Below are 16,905 nucleotides of genomic sequence, written 5' to 3' on the forward strand. Positions count from 1 at the left end.
TCACTGCTGAAACAACAAAAACAGTCAACATTGCGTCTAAAATGTAAGTGGCTTAATATTAATTACTTGTAGTGAACTGTCATTAAATCTGTCACATTTTCAACCGTGATGTGATGCTGCTTAACTGTATCATGTTATTAAAAAATCCACATTTTTACCGCAGTATGTTTAACCCACTTTGTTAACACACTTTGTGTTTGCTGTGCTTATTTGTTTAACTTTGCGTTTTTACATTATGCACTTTCGGTCGCCATTGATTAAAGGATGCAGAATCATTATCCTGTTTTGGTTATTGTTATTGGCGTTTTTAATCAGACTAGGCTTAGCTACTTCGGTCGAGTAAGTAAAATTCTCTTTCACTTGGCCTTTTAAAAAATCCACTTGTCTCTGATATTAACCGGACAAGCGTTGATGTCGAGCCCTGCGACGTGTTTTATTTGCGTTTAGATTGCTTCAGTAAGCTAGGTCCAAACTTTACGACTTCTCCGTATTGCGTTAATGCAGAGGTATGTTAGTTCTTCCTCGCTTTTTTGTCCACTTAATGCATAACTAATGATATTATGCATTGCAGTGACGTTGCTCTCATTTGTGCCCCCCCTAAAAAATGAAATGCCCGTCCGTGAATTTGTGTCTGGCGCCGGGTCTGTTTGGGATGCTACAAATACTGTACAGTATGTTTGTGTGTAAGTGTGCACGCGTCAAAAGTAAGCAGACTGGATTTTTGTGTCCATATCTCCCATTTGCTGAGTCGTGATTGGCTTCCTGCCAGTCAGCTTTGATCGAAGAAGCTTTTTACTGCCATCTGTCCTTCGCTTTCTCTTGCCTTTCATATCATGACAGACATTGTCAACCAAACGGCTTCAATTACAATGACAGAACGCTCCATGCAGTCTGTCTATTCGTCCTGCCCATTTTATTTCTTATTACTATTTACAGCCTCCACATCATCACACTCCAACACGTTTCCTTCTCTTTGCTTGTCTGTGATGTAGGACTTCCTGACGGACCTGATGATGTCGGAGGTGGATCGGTGCGGCGAAAACGAGCACCTTATCTTCAGAGAGAACACACTGGGCACTAAAGCTATTGAGGAGTACCTCAAACTGGTTGGACAGAAGTACCTGCAGGATGCATTGGGTAAGATCCTGCTCTGTTTCATCTTATTTCGTTCGTGTTACTGGGCAAGACTACAAAATCTGAATTAGGAGTCCAAACGGATATCAGCACAAACATTCTGTACAGAACTCACACTTGGAAACAATACTCATGGAGATCTGTATGCTAAATTCCTCATAGGCCTTTTAGATAAGATTAAATAGCTGCACATAAACACACATCTGTCTTCATTTGCTTTTGGCTCTCTGCATGCCACTATAAATAAGGCCTCTGTGTATTAATACATCACCATTTTAGAAATGTGCAACTGTCTAGTGGGCCGTCTGCAAAACAAAAATACATCCAATAAAAATTTCACACTGCATATAAATATTGTAACCTAATAGCTGTATGTGTGACTCCGCGTGTGAATACACGAGAGGCGTCTATATCGCTCTACTCAGATTTGCATTAAAAACCTATTCGGTGCTACTGAATAATGTATAATTGTTATTTTTTAGATAAATGTGACTTGTGAAGCACTTCTGAATTTTTTATCAGCTCACTCCTTAAGATCCTTAAAAATATATGTGGAGGGAAAGTACACCAAAGAGACAATGAATCATCATGGTTACATAAACTGCATATATGTGATGGTAATAATTTGTCTGCTCAAGTATTTGACAGATACTAAAGTAGGGGGTTGTTGGATTACATACAGCACACACACACATCAGCCGGATGTCTTTGTTACATTGCGTCTGTTTTCTCAGCATTTTGTGACACAAGTGTCATATATCAAGTTAAAAATAGTTACAGTGCTGTCTGACTAACCAAACCATAAGGAACAATGAGGAACAAATGAGGCAAAAAAATTCCCAATGCTGGGTTGTTGTTACCCAATTTTCGGTTGGAATACCCAGACTGATCTCAAGGAAAGTTGTGTTATAGTCATGAAGAATTTGATTCATTGAAATAAAATTCTTTTTTTTCGTGCCTTGAGCATGAATGTCTTTGTCGTGTCACAAATTTCTATAAATAGTTTTTTGTGTCACGATTTTCTTTTTCGTGTCATTTTATGTATTGCTTTTTCATAGTTTTTTTTTTATTTTCTTACCATTGTCGCTTGGGGGTTAGAATCACTTTCTGTTACATTTTTAGACATCCTAACCCAAACCCCAACTCTAACCTCAACTCCAGGCGAGAATAGTTTTAAAAGCGGAAAAAAAACATGTAGAAACCAGAACATAAAAGTACATCCTAACCCCAAATCTAACCCCAACCCCAAGGATTTCAAAATAGAAAAAATATAAGAACACGATACATAAAATGAAACGAAAAATGAAAAACTATTTATAGAAATTCGTGCAAGTGACACGAATAAGACATTCATGTTCAAGGCATGGAAAAAGCTAAATTTTGTGCCATGGACAAAAATAAATTCATCAAATTTTTTGTGAGTATAACACGACCTTCCGTAAGATCATCTTGTAATAACCCAGCAGTTGGGCTGAAACAAGCCAGTATTGGGTATTTTATTAACCCAGTAGTTTGTTCTGTCCTATTATAATTCAATTCAATTCAATTCAATTTTATTTATATAGCGCTTTTCACAATACTCAATTGTTTCAAAGCAGCTTTACATTAATAGAAGCAGTAAAAGCACAGAAAAATGACAGATAGCACAACATAATACACAATAGCATAAGCTGTCAAATTTGCTGAGGCTATGACTCGACATTATGAACGAGCGTATTACTAATGTAACGTCTAGGAGAAGATGCTAAATTAAGCCCAAGCAGGCTACCTCCCCGGGGTAATAAGTGGAGTTTCGCATTTGTGCTTGGAGGCACTTACTCACATACAAGGCTACTGCAATACTGAAAGTGGCTTCATGTTTTTTTTTAATATAATATAAATGAATTAAAACTATTTTTCCACATTAAAATATTAAGATTAGACAAATCAAATCTGAAATCTCATATTTCTATATCTTTAATTGCTCAGTTTATACCATAATTGGCTCTGGTCTGGGGGGCAGTGCCCCCCAAACTCCCCCTATAGCCCTATTCGGACGGGATTAGTTTTACAGGGGGACCTCTGAGAAAATCGGCCATGTCTGTGTTTTTCTCTGACGACCTCCGTAAGAATTCCAGAGCAATTTACCTACTGTTTTTCGCCGAACTCGGAGGTCCTCTGAGAAATTTAATCCCATCCGGATGCAAATGTCTGTTTGCCCGCAATATCTTTTGAAAACGCGGTTCTTTAAAAAGGATTAGTCCATTTTCTTAAAAAAAATCCAGATATTTTACTCACCACCATGTCGTCCAGGGTGTTGGTGTCTTTCTTTGTTCAGTCGAGAGGAAGTTGTGTTTTTTGAGGAAAGCATTGCGGGATTTTTCTCATTTTAATGGACTTTAATAGAGCCCAACACCTAACACCCAACTCAACACTCAACAGTTTCCCTCAACGGAGTTTCAAAGGAATATAAACAATCCCAAACGAGGCATAAGGGTCTTATCTAGTGAAACAATTGTCCTTTTTGACAAGAAAAATAAAAAATATGCACTTTTAAACCACAACTTCTCATCATCAACATTTTGGAGTAAATTATCTGGATTTTTTTAAGAAAATGGACTAATCCTTTAATGTTTTGGCCAACGTGATCTGCTGTAAGGTCTTACTAACGCGCATATATTGTACTTTCTGAGTCCCATTCATTCAGATATTTTTTTTTCATTCGGCGAAATAAAATAATTAAATCAAGACGAGCTGAATATCAAACACTGTTAAGACTAAACACTGTAATATCAGTATAAGGTAAACTCAACCTTATTTTGTTTAACTCCGGAATGGTAATAATTAATAAAGATAATAAATTGTTATTATTCATTATTTCTTCATTTCTTTGGGTTTATCATAAGCAGCCAGTTATTTAAAATACGTAGGCTACTTTAGTAGGATTTGTATAAGTTCTTTTGATTTGTTAAAGTTAAATTAATAAATGACATGTTCTGTAATAATTTTACATTTAAAGCAAAATATCAAACCTTACAAACACGCGTATACAGAGCATGTGATCTTCTGCAACGGCCAAATGCACGAAACAGACACTCCCATCTCTGGAATAGCCTCAGAATTTTAATCTCGTCCGAATCGGTACATAAAATCACAGACGTCGTGGGGGACACGTTGAATCTCAAATGTCAATTGGAAAACTAATCCCATCCAAATAGTGCTTATGTGTCCAATATTTACCCAGCATGGATTAAAAACAACCCAGCTGTAGCACGATTGCGTGTGCAATTTTAATTTTTGATAAAAGGAAAGATAATTACTAACATTTTAGATGGAGTTATTTTATTTTAACTTACGAACAGCGCCCCAGTATTGTTATACAGTATTACATATCAGCACAGTGCCTGTCCAATCAAATTAGAGAACCAAAACTAATTGTATAAATTGATCTGTGGCCACATTGTATCTGTTTGTACATGCAGAACTAATAAGGTGGCCACTGAGCATCTGGTTACTCTCCAACAGCAATACAATGCACTTCATAATGGATCAGTTGGACGTCTACGGGTTTTACGCTACAATAGTTTGATTTTCACCAAACCTTTCATGCACAACTGGGGAGGGGGGATCGACCGGTACCTTCTCTGTGGGGTCTCTGTGGAGAGCGATCTGACTGTGCTGTTTGTTTGGGATCGAAAAGAAGTTTGTTGTATATTCCCAACTCGGATTCACTCATTAGTTGTAGGATAGACCACTAGAGAAGTTGCATTCAGTGGTCACTTTATAATGGAAAGGGATTAGATGGGTTCTGGAAGAGAGGACCTTTGAGGGTTGATGATGTTCATTACTGCTAATAACAGCGTTTCTGTTCGATTGTATGAAAGATTGTAAACAGCCCAATTTCTGTTGAAATGACATTTAGGAGGAAAAACGATCTTGTGCCGCATGCAGATCCGTGCCAACATTAATCAACCGACACTGTTGTTGTTGTTGTTGTTTTTTGGATTTTCAGAAAAAATACCGTTTGGTGTACCATATGTTATGACAAACAGATTCAGGTAAAAGTTTATTTTGTTTTCCACTGTATAGGGGAGTTTATAAAGGCTCTGTATGAGTCTGATGAGAACTGTGAGGTGGACGCATCGAAATGTTCATCTAGTGATCTACAAGAACATCAGAGCAACCTCAGAATGTGTTGTGAGCTGGCCTTCTGCAAGATCATCGAATCTTACCGGTAACCCTAACTACTATACAATGATCCATTTACAGAAGATACATGTGATTGCTGGGAGGTTCTCTTAAAATGTCAAGAACTGATAATAGAAACAAACGAGACAATTTTCAATATACATTTATTGAGAAAAATCTCAGTACATATTGCATAATAAAACTTTGACTTTAGTATCTTGGCAAATCTCAGCACATCTGGGTTTTGTGATATTGTTGAGATCTCCTCTAAATCTTGAATAGACACACAATAGTTATTTTTTAGAAACATTTGTGAAATACTCTACAGGGCTCCAGACTGCCACCAAATGGTGGCATTTTGCCACCAAAATTTGAGAGTGTGCCCCTGAATTTTACATCCAGTCGCACATGCTTGACCATTAAATTTGACCTTTTTTTGTAATGTGACACTGAATTTGAAACAGCAGATTGTACTTTCTGCATCTACCATCAAAGTATTTATTAGTAATACAGTGAAAATTTGTAGAAATGTGATTATTTGGTTAGCATGTTTAGTTACAGTGTGTGCCCCTAAATTTTCTGGTTGCGCCCCTAAAATTTTCAGTTGGGGGCCACTGTGCTCCCAGTGAAAAAAAGTTAGTCTGGAGCCCTGCTCTAAAAATAAACGGTGCTAAATAGCACTAAAAGTGGTTCTTGGCTCGTAATTATAGAGGTACCATTTTAAGTGCCATATGGCACTGATGAAGTACCTGTGTAGAACCATATTGTGCTATGTAAAACCATATGTGGTGCAATATGACCCTCGTATGGTTCTTCAAAGGTGCTATATAGATTGTTCCCAATCAAAAATGAGTGGCCTACTGTGAATAGCTTATAAATCACTCTTTATGCAAAAATATAACCAAATATTGTCTTCAATCTGTTTGTCACCTTGGTTTGTTTCATTTAGAACTGGCTTTGTATTTCTTTTTTGAACTGGTTTATTGTAGGCATCATTGATCTGATCTTATGCACTTGACCTTTTCAATCAAAAACTTATGAAATGATGCCCTTTTTACAAAAAAAGTGAGATAGGCTTGTATTAATTAGGCCTATGTTTGATTAGTTTAAGTGAGAAATGCAAATCCAGTCCTAACTGAAAAAGAAACAGGTTGTCAGGAGGATTGAGTCCAGTATTTGGTGATAGCATAGCACAGCAATTGATTTGTAAGGCATCTTTGGTTCATTTTGGACTGGGAACGCCACACGTGTTATAGGGTTTTGAAACCAGCAGGTTTAAACAAAAGTCTCATTTTGGACTTCATAATTACTTTTTTTTTGGTTAGTGAGCAGTGGCGCCAGTGAGTTCTTTTTTCGAGGGCGCATGATGTGAAGTTCGTCACAACATGTATGTAGCCCATTATGTGTGTGGTTCGTAATTTCAAAATATGTGTTCGGTGCGTCGAGTTAACCTATGTGAATCATGTGTCTTGTCAAAATAAGTGCCTGCTGCAGACGCCTCTAAAGGGTTTATGAAAAAAGAGACGCTTGCTTTTGCCAGATACTCGCATAATCTCATGCGTAATCAGAGTTAACTGTTAAGGGAGTGCCTTGTGTGTATTTTGTGAACGTGAGCGTCTCTTTTATCATAAACGGTTTTGACGCGTGTGCAGCAGGCGCTTATTTTGACAAAACACGTGATGCACATGGTTCACATGATGGTTCAACAAACTCATATTTTGTAAACACAAGCAACACACATGACACTCCAAACACATATTTTGAATTTGCACCCCTCAGAAGAGCAGTCACAAGCTGCCACTGTTAGCGAGTCCATTAACTGTTCTGCACTGTGCAAAACTCAACTGTATTATATTATACAGAGCATAATGGAGCGGCCTTCATTTGTCCCATCCCTGTGTTGACCTCAACAGTGTGTTTCCACGGGAACTTAAGGAGGTTTTTGCATCCTGGAGACAGGAATGTGGTAACCGGGGGCGACCGGACATCAGTGAGCGGCTTATCAGCGCTTCTTTGTTTTTGCGATTTCTCTGTCCGGCTATCATGTCGCCTTCACTGTTCAACTTAACGCAGGAATACCCAGATGACCGAACTGCTCGCACACTCACCCTTATTGCCAAAGTTACACAAAACCTTGCAAACTTCACCAAGTAAGAATTTATTTTTTATTTTGTAAATAAAGTGTTTGTACTTGGATGGGAGATTAGAGAGAGCGTCTGGGTGTGAAGGAAGTTATTTTATTTACATGTTTTCTATTCCTACGCTTATTGCATATCTAGACACATCTCTGTGTTATTATTTAACACATCTTGTGTTGTTTTAACACATTTAGATGTTCCTTTTATTTATTTGAACACAAAATCATCACATAATGCATTAAAATAACACATAATGTAGCATAACACAAAACAATGTGTAAAAGTTTATTTTACTTGTCAACAAGTTTTTTCTTGCTATCTCTCTCTTTCTGTCAGGTTTGGTAACAAAGAGGAATACATGTCCTTTATGAATCAGTTTCTGGAGCAGGAGTGGACCAACATGCAGCGTTTCCTGCTGGAGATCTCTAACCCAGAGACCATCTCAAATACGGCAGGCTTTGAGGGGTACATTGACCTGGGCCGTGAGCTCTCCACCCTGCACTCCCTTCTATCTGAGGTGGTTTCCCAAATGGACCAGGTTGGTTTCTTTATGCTGCTGTTGGGCCCTTTTGGGATTTTTGTTTTTATAGCTATAACAGATTTTCACGAAGATGCCATTTTAGGTGCTTCTTAATTCGTATCAGGGTTCCCACGGGTCCTTGAAACTTTGTGAATCTGGGGGAAAAAATTCAAAGCCCTGGGAAGTTTTTAAAAATATACATACATAGATACAGGTCATAGAAAGTGCTTGAATTTATTTTATGCAAGAAGTTTTCTGGGAAAAAAATCCAAATTATTCCCTGTGTAGTGTAGGATAATATCATAAAAATTATAGACTTTTTAAGCACACGTGCTAAACTGCTAAAGGGTCCATGGCATACAAAGGCTAGCATTGCTACTTTGTAAAAATGTGTCGTTTTGGGTGTGTCCTTTAAAATGCAAATGAGCGGATGAAATGCAAACACTGATCACAATGATGGTGGTTTGTTGTAATTGAAACTCAATTGTGTTGTCAAGTCCTTCTTGTCTCTCCCTTTCTCTTTGCACTAAATAGCAGTGATGTGGTTGGATAGTGCACATTAAGGGAGCGGTATTACTATAATAAGAGCTCCTTATGACATCATAAAGAGGGCCAAATTTCAATGACCTATTTTTTGCTCACACCTACAAAGTAGCAATGCTAACCTCTGTATGCCATGGGCCCTTTAACATGCTTATATATTTTGTATGCAAATGTTGATTCATACCAAAATGCTTTTTTGCATAGTTGTGTTTGACACTTGAAAACGTCTCGGGTAACGTATGTAACTGTTGTTCCCTGATAAGGGAACAAGACGCTGTGTCTCCCTTGCTATACTTCCTGCGTCCCTGTAATGCCGCCGTTGGCAATATTTCACATAGCGATATACTTCATTAAGCCTCACCATTGGCTGAATTTGATATACACATTCAGACGCACTTACCCCTGGAGGCGTCCCCAACGTGTTACAGCAGTGATGCAGCGCGAGTTCCCTCGAAAGAGAACTGTAACAATGCATCTTAAAAGGTAACACGATGTAACCTTGCTTGACCTTGTCCCCACATTTAGTCCTTGAATTTGAAGGTATTGAACCTGGAAAGTCTTTGAAATGTCATTGAATTTGAATTTAACTAAGGTGTGGGAACCCTGTTGTATGCAAAGAAACATTAAATAACATGACCAGACGTACAGTATGTTTTATATCTCACGGTATGAAGCCTAGCAATTTTTTTAATTTTAGCTACACCCATTATCAATCAAGCACACAGTTATTCAGTCTTCTTAGAGACTGATTACTGGTACACTCTTGGTAATGGTGAAAATATGTACCCTAGCAATACCATTTTAAAGAAAGTCTTACTATGTACCATTTAAGTAAAGATATGTATTTTTATGATACTGATATGTATCTCTGAAGTATTAATATGGACTCTTTAGGGTACAAAGCTGTACTTTTTGAAAGGGTACAGCTGGGGTACATATTTTGAACAAATTTTTCTGACATTGTAGAGCTAAGTGACTTTTAAAGTGGCCCTGGTGAACAAATCCATTGAATATCCATGAATAAATCATTGAACACCTTCGGTATGAAAGCTAGCGCTGGCTGTTAACCAGACTACCAATGTCAGTGCCTAACCTCACTGATTTTCTTATGTTTAAATGGGAACAGATCTCAACAACCATGTTCATCTAGCAGAAAGCCGTTCCAAAAGAGCTGAAGCTGTTCTACAGTAGCAACATAAGGGGACCATATTAAGTCCCATGGTTTAAAATAAAATATTTAACAAGTGCATATGGATGTTCAGGTGTCTACAGACAAGCCTACCTGTATGTACCTGACACATCAGATTTTGAGTCAATTTAGGACAGCGGTGCGACAAGGCACTTCATGCCGCAGTATGCAGGTTTTCAAATAATGCTCCAATTTTCTGTCCGCATTTTTAGAGTAGGTGGACGGATGTTAGAAATTGTCCTCAGGCTGCAACATCCAGGCTTTAAAAAATCCTCCAGTTTTTGCTTTCCGTATTGTTCAGACCTCATGAGATGAGTTCACAATGTGTTTATTTATATCTTTATGTAGACATATTTTCGAAAGAAAAATCGTCTCACCCTCTTCCTCTCAAAAGCTAAATATAGCTGTTTGAGTTTGAACAGACTGTTCACACCGAAATAAAAGTATTGCAAAATTTTGCTTTAGCACAGTAGGAACATCACATCTCAAATGCAGTGCTCACTTGTGCCTTGAAAATGTGAGTCAAGCTTTTACGTGTGTCTAATCTTTTTCATTATTAAATGCTTTGAAACAAAAGTTGACTCCCAAGTATCTATTCATATCACACATCTCACTAAATTCCTTATATAACACATACAGTAACACATCACATTCATCACATAACGCCAGAGGAGGATTTCAGGCCTCTGTTAATCGATCAAGCTTGTCAGCCTATGCCAGTGACCTCAAAATGACCACTGATCAATCCGCCTGGTGTATTGTGCACTATGGAACTCAAGGTCCGTCATTCACTTAATGCAATAATAAGTTAAGATTTTTACATTTTGAGTGATTGACCATGTTTTTGCAGGCGGCCATTGATTTCCACGTCTCTTTGTCCACCCAGGGGGCTACTGGGTGTCCTAAATACATATACAGTTAAGGTTTTAATTGGATAATGTGGGTTCAATGGGATCTTCTTTGTTTGTTCTCAGAGTGCTGCGTCCAAGCTTGGTCCATTACCCAGGATACTAAGAGATGTTCATGCAGCGTTAACAAACCCACCAAACGTACAGATGGGTGCTTCTACTGATCGCGGTCCCTCCCCTCCCGGCCCGGGATGTAGCATCTCCACTGGATTACAAAAGATGTCTATTGACAGTGACCTACCGGGGTAAGCCATAAATGTGCCATCATTTTCTTGAATGCTATTTTTGTTTGTTGTCAATTTAAAATAATTTGAAGAAAATAATAAAATAATAAGTATTAGTTATGTTTAAATTACTAAAGGATTAGTCCATTTTCTCTAAAAAAAATCCAGATCATCCACTCACCACCACGCCATCCAAAATGTTGATGTCTTTCTTTGTTCAGTCAACAAGAAATTATGTTTTTTGAGGAAAACATTCCAGGATTTTTCTCATTTTAATGGACTTTAATGGACCCCAACACTTAACAGTTTTAATGCAGTTTAAAATTGCAATTTCAATGGACTCTAAATGATCCCAAATGAGGCATAAGGGTCTTATCTAGTGAAATGATTGTCATTTTTGGCAAGAAAAATACGCAATAAGAATATGCACTTTTGAACCAAAACTTCTCGCCTTCCTCCGACTGTTTGACGCACCAGCGCGACCTCGCGTAGGTGCATAATGACGTCAAAAGGTCACGATATAAAACACACATTTGCAGACCATTTTAAACAATAAACTGACACAAAGACATTAATTCATATCATTCCACATACAACAACATGAAAGGTCCTATTTCTCCACACTTGTAAACACTGGGGCGTAGTTTTGCATACGTCATCCGTGACCTCTTGACGTGATGATGTATTACGTGAGGTCGCGCTGGCGATTTACACGACTGTAGGAAGACGAGAAGTTGTTCTTTAAAAGTGCATATTTTTAGTTTTCTTGCCAAAAGATGACAATCGTTTCACTAGATAAGACCCTTATGCCTCGTTTGAGATCGTTTATAGTCCTTTGAAACTGCAATTTTAAACTGCATTAAAACTGTTAAGTGTTGGGTTCCATAAAAGTCCATTAAAATGAGAAAAATCCTGGAATGTTTTTCTCAAAAAACATAATGTCTTCTCGACTGAACAAAGAAAGACATCAACATTTTGGATGACATGGTGGTGAGTAAATTATCTGGATTTTTTTTAAAGAAAATTGACTAATCCTTTAACCCTATGGTGATATGGTGGATCATGTCGGTCAAATGGGAGATCATTGCTTTAGAAAGGCAAGAATGATAAATATGAATTTATAGATTAAATGCATTGGATAAAAGAGTCTGCCAAATGCATAAATGTTAGAAAAAGTAGGTTTACAAATGAACCAATCAGCTTCAATAAGCCAGGTCCTATATTACTAATAGGAATGATTCAGTGCAGTATTGAAGTACAGTTACATTGTTATATTTCTTACATACTCTTTCTTTATGTTATCTGTCAGTTTCAGCAATAAAGACAGTCCTTCTCTTCTTGCCCCGAGTCTTTGCTCTTAAGTGTGTGCCCTTAATTTATCCAGCAGACTGCTCCTTTAAAGTGAAAGGCTCATCTTTATCTTTCTGCCTCTCTGCTAATTCCCTACTGACATTTATGAAAGTGAGAGAGAATGAGATGCCTTTAATTGAAGCTCTCTCTCTCTCTCACACACACACACACACACACACACACACACAAATATATGGGGGATCAAAAGTGAGGGAGGCTGTGAAGAGAAAGCAGATTGCAGGGGTGGTTGTCTGGGCTGCGATTATAATGAAATAAATTAGCAAGGTTTTTTTATGCTGATATCCAGGCAATAAACACAGTTTGGTTGGAAGAAGATCATGCATTCGGTCTGCTGCTTCGACTTGATGGTTAATACCCATCTGGAACTGTCCAGCATGACTATTATTTGTGTTTGAGAAAGATTGATATGAAAAACCCATCATGCTTGGGCAAAGGCTCTCAAAAGAATGCAATCCCAGAATGCATTGCAGCAAGCTCAGTGAAAGTCCATAAAGCATTAGTTCAATCTGATGCTATTGATTTATGTTATTGGTTGTGTATTAAAACTTTTCTGTTCTCCATCTCTTTATTTTTACTAGCCCGGTGGACTTCACCCGTCTCCCTTCCCCAACCCCTGAAAATAAAGACCTGTTCTTCGTCACACGGTCATCTGGCCTTCAGGGCTCCCCTGCCCGCAGCTCCAGCTACTCAGAAGCCAACGAACCCGAACTGGGCTTAGCCAATGGTGGCAAGAGTCTCTCCATGGTAGATCTCCAGGAAGCAGCCAGGGCATTAGAACCCATTGCCATATCGGCTGGGATAACTTCAGAAGGTTTAGGTGAAGGTACCATGGTTCCTTGGAACGCACGGACTCCTCAAGGAAATGTCACTGGAGGTCCCACTCTTCACAGGCCAGGACACACTCTTAATACCACAGGAGCAGAAGGGGCACCAGGCAGGCCTACGCAGCTCCTAGCCCCACTGTCATTTCAGAATCCAGTATACCAGATGGCAGCAGGGTTGCCTGTATCACCCCGGGGGACAGCAAGTGGCGATTCGGGGTCTGAATGTCACAGCTCCGTCAGTTCCCATAGCAACAATGAAGAAGGTTTTGGAGGAACCAAGCATACCTTCCTTACCCAGCTTGGTGGTATGGGGGAGGAGTTTGTGAGACGTTCTGGAGATTTCTCAAGGAGACAGCTATCGCTGACTGACGGTAACCAGCCTACGGTACCACGGCAAAGTGCCGCTGGTCCTCAGCGGCGTATCGACCAGCCACCACCTCCAACACAAACTGCACCCCGAGGACGTACTCCGCCCAATCTGTTGAACTCCACCCCCTATCCACGGCCTACTAATAATACTATGATGTCATCGTCACCCGACTGGCCCGGAAGCGGTGCTCGGCTTCGGCAACAGAGTTCCTCATCTAAAGGCGACAGTCCGGAAACAAAGCATCGTGCCCAGCATAAACAAGTGCGTGTTACGTTTTATTACAGTATATGAAATAAATGTGTTCTGGGGTTAAAAGTATATACATGAATACAGTGCTAGCAGAGATCGTAGTTGTGTAAGGGTATCATGGCAGGTATTTTTGTGCGTATTTTTTGCAGGTATCTTTATCAAACCTTAACCTAGTAATGCTAATATATCTTGTGGTAGGTCTGAGTTATTGGTTTTAATTAGAATCGGTGGGTTTAGCAGGCTAGCAATCATCAACCCCCAGATATTGACTGTTGCCCCTGGCAGTCATTTTTCTTTCCAGTTTGACAATGAAGCGGACAGGAAGGGCATTTCCCATATCCACAATGCATTGCTCTCTCTCCTGGGAATTGATTGATTGCTTCAAGTGATTGATGAAAACCTTGAGGCAGCCGATCGTCTGGCGCAATGGCCCACATACTTAATACAGAAAACACCTCTCTGTTTATTCTCTGCTGATGAAAGGAATACATTTATGCTGCCAGTGAATAGTTAGTACTGGAATAATTTAAATTGTGTCTAAACAAAGCGATGAGCATCTTCCTTCAACAGCTTATTGCACTGGAATATATATAAAAAATATATTTAAAATAAAAAATAGGGGTCACCAGGGTTTGTCAAATTTTGTAGTCCAATTAACATTTATTTTTAAAAATCAATTCTCGTATAGGAATATATTAGCTGCAAAAATGTTTCCAACTTTTTATAATATTGCCCAGAAAAGAAGAGATGCAGTTCACATGCAAGTGTAACAATAGTGTGGCATGTTCTCACACATGCCATATTTCCAACAAATATTGCAGTTAGTTAACTAATGTTACAACTTGCCCCAATTAAAATTTGAGATGACCAAATGTTTTGAGAATAGAGGTTAAGTAGTCAGCCTTTCAGTTTAAACCTGCCAGCATTACATACAGTAGTTGACTCTTGCCTGAAAGCATACTAATGGTGCTTTTCCATTGCATAGTACCCCACGGTTTGGTTTGGGTAAGGTCGGGTCAAGTTGGCTTGGTTTGCTTTTCCATCGAGTTTAGTAACTAGGGATGCACCGATATGGAAATTTTGGCCGATACCGATAACTCTTTATATTTGGGGGCCGATAACCGATATATATATATATAGGCTCCCAGACCGCGGACATCTTGTCTTTGCGCTAGACTAGCATACTTTTCTTAAGCCCGCAACACGTGTCATCTTCGGCTATGTCACAGAAAGCACCAATCAAAACTCCACATGGCCAGCAATGAGCAAGTGAAGTGGTTCAACAAACCAAAATAATCCATCATTTATCGGCTTTCATTTATCGACCTAATTTTGCTATCAGACCGATAACCGATAATATTAAAAATAAGCAGTTATCGGCCGATAACGATATGTCGGCCGATATATCGTGCATCCCTATTAGTAACACTTAGGAATAGGAGGGATTAAATGCGTGTCGTTATACTGCCTACTGCTGTGACATCATACAAGTGAGAGCGTCGTTATAGGTTTCCATACATTTATTTATTTCTCAGTCCGCCACAAAATTAAAATAGGCCACCACAAATAGATGTTTGCACATCGCGTTTATCACTGCGTCTGTCTTACATGACAGTTTCTGTACCAAAACCTGTGGCGTTAGTCGACGCGCTTCGCTGAGCCTCATTTAAGTTGCATTTAAGCATATATGCGGACGTGCACATCGCAATTGTGCCGCCACAATCTGCAAGTCTGGAAAAAACTGTTATGGAGTTGCTGATTCACAACCTGTAGATGTCTTTCATTGCTAAAAGGGAGTTTGGGAACTTACAGCAAAGCACAGATGACAACAGGTTTACTCGAAAGAAGGTAAAGCTAATCTTTTACATTATAGCGATGACGCTGATAGTGACGATTCTTTCAGACCAATCAGTGATCTACAGTGTTTTTTCGCATCACTTTTGGTATCAGCTCGGGTCGCTTGGAACCCCGACCGAGGTGGTACTAAAAAAAGTATTGGTTTTATGTACTGCACCCAGTGGAAAAGCTCCCAAAAGTAAGCTGACCCACACGAAAACAAACTGTGGGATAATATGCAATGTAAAAGCGCCATCATATGGTTTTATTGTGCTCAGTTTTGTACCAAAAAGCTATAAGAAATAAGCATGGTTTATTTTAAAATCAAGGTTTGGTTAAAATATTTTTTAACTAGGTGTTTGATACCAACATATAAAAGCACTTAATTCGAATAAATGAACATTGGACCTTTTGACAGCCTATGTGACAACTTCCTCATAGTATCCCATACATGTGTTCAGTGCAAAACATGTATTTATCAGTATTTTGTCTTGTGACTTTAACCAGAAAGAAATTTAAGTAAATGAAAGCAATAGGCCCCAAGAAGCAGTGGGTTACCAGTGGATTTTATAACAGCTAAGGGGCGTTGTAAGGCACGACACGAAGCGGAGTGCCTCCCCTTAGCTGTTATAAAATGCACTGTAACATCACTGCTTCAGAGGGCTTATTACTTTTATAAAACGGTTACTTCATATGAATAGCAGGATTTCATAAAATAAAACACAAATAAGTTGTAATTATATTAGTACAAATATTACTCTTCCGCCAAACAAAGTAGTTTCCTCAGAATCAAGTGTGGCTGCAACAGAGCGCGGTGGTCAAGCAACACAGACGCAGCAAAGACACAATGAAAAACAGTGATGTTTATTTTCATAAATCAACATTCATCTAATTTATACATTAACATTTATATCGTGCAACTGTTGAAGTGATGATCAAATATGCTTGGAAGCATGCTTATCTCATTCCCTGTCAGCATTTTTTTTAAGTTGCCACCCAGTTTTAGTTTATTAATGCGTTAGAGAAAAATTATCTTCTTTAAATAAACACAAAATATCAAATGAAAGAACAGACCCTCCGCTTTCAAACAAACAAACAAACAGAAAAAAAAAACGTTTCATCCTACCTTCATTTGTTCTCTTATCGCCTCTCAAATTTTCTGCTAAATGCTGAGATAATTCCATTTTTGTGAAGAACTTTTGTAAGCGATGAGATTCTGAGCCTGATCAAAACTTATGTGGTGTTTTCAGTGTTAAGTGAATGCGTCAGTGTTTAAGTTGGGTAAGATCCCCATCTAGTGGATAATAGCGGAGATATAAATTTAAGGTAGAAACTCCTCAGGGAACGTTTTCTCTTTATTGAAGAGATGACTCAACAATATTTATTGACATTTATCTGGACATCGCCATTAATTGTGCAGTTGTAGACAAAT

General features: G+C 38.7%; 1 protein-coding gene across 5 annotated transcripts in view; it reads left to right on the forward strand.

The window, feature by feature from the left end:
- The window catches only part of dab2ipb (DAB2 interacting protein b), a 118,805-nt gene that overhangs the window by 88,816 nt on the left and 13,084 nt on the right, over nucleotides 1-16,905 (forward strand). For all 5 annotated transcript variants that reach the window (XM_055199608.2, XM_055199605.2, XM_055199609.2 and 2 more), the window contains 6 exons: nucleotides 993-1,137; nucleotides 5,203-5,347; nucleotides 7,215-7,451; nucleotides 7,776-7,977; nucleotides 10,666-10,844; nucleotides 12,773-13,649. In XM_055199608.2, coding sequence (XP_055055583.2) covers nucleotides 993-1,137; nucleotides 5,203-5,347; nucleotides 7,215-7,451; nucleotides 7,776-7,977; nucleotides 10,666-10,844; nucleotides 12,773-13,649 — 1,785 coding nt within the window. The remainder of the gene's footprint in view (nucleotides 1-992; nucleotides 1,138-5,202; nucleotides 5,348-7,214; nucleotides 7,452-7,775; nucleotides 7,978-10,665; nucleotides 10,845-12,772; nucleotides 13,650-16,905) is intronic.

This window comes from Misgurnus anguillicaudatus, chromosome 22 (genome assembly GCF_027580225.2).
Source record: "Misgurnus anguillicaudatus chromosome 22, ASM2758022v2, whole genome shotgun sequence".
NCBI classification, from domain to species: domain Eukaryota; kingdom Metazoa; phylum Chordata; class Actinopteri; order Cypriniformes; family Cobitidae; genus Misgurnus; species Misgurnus anguillicaudatus.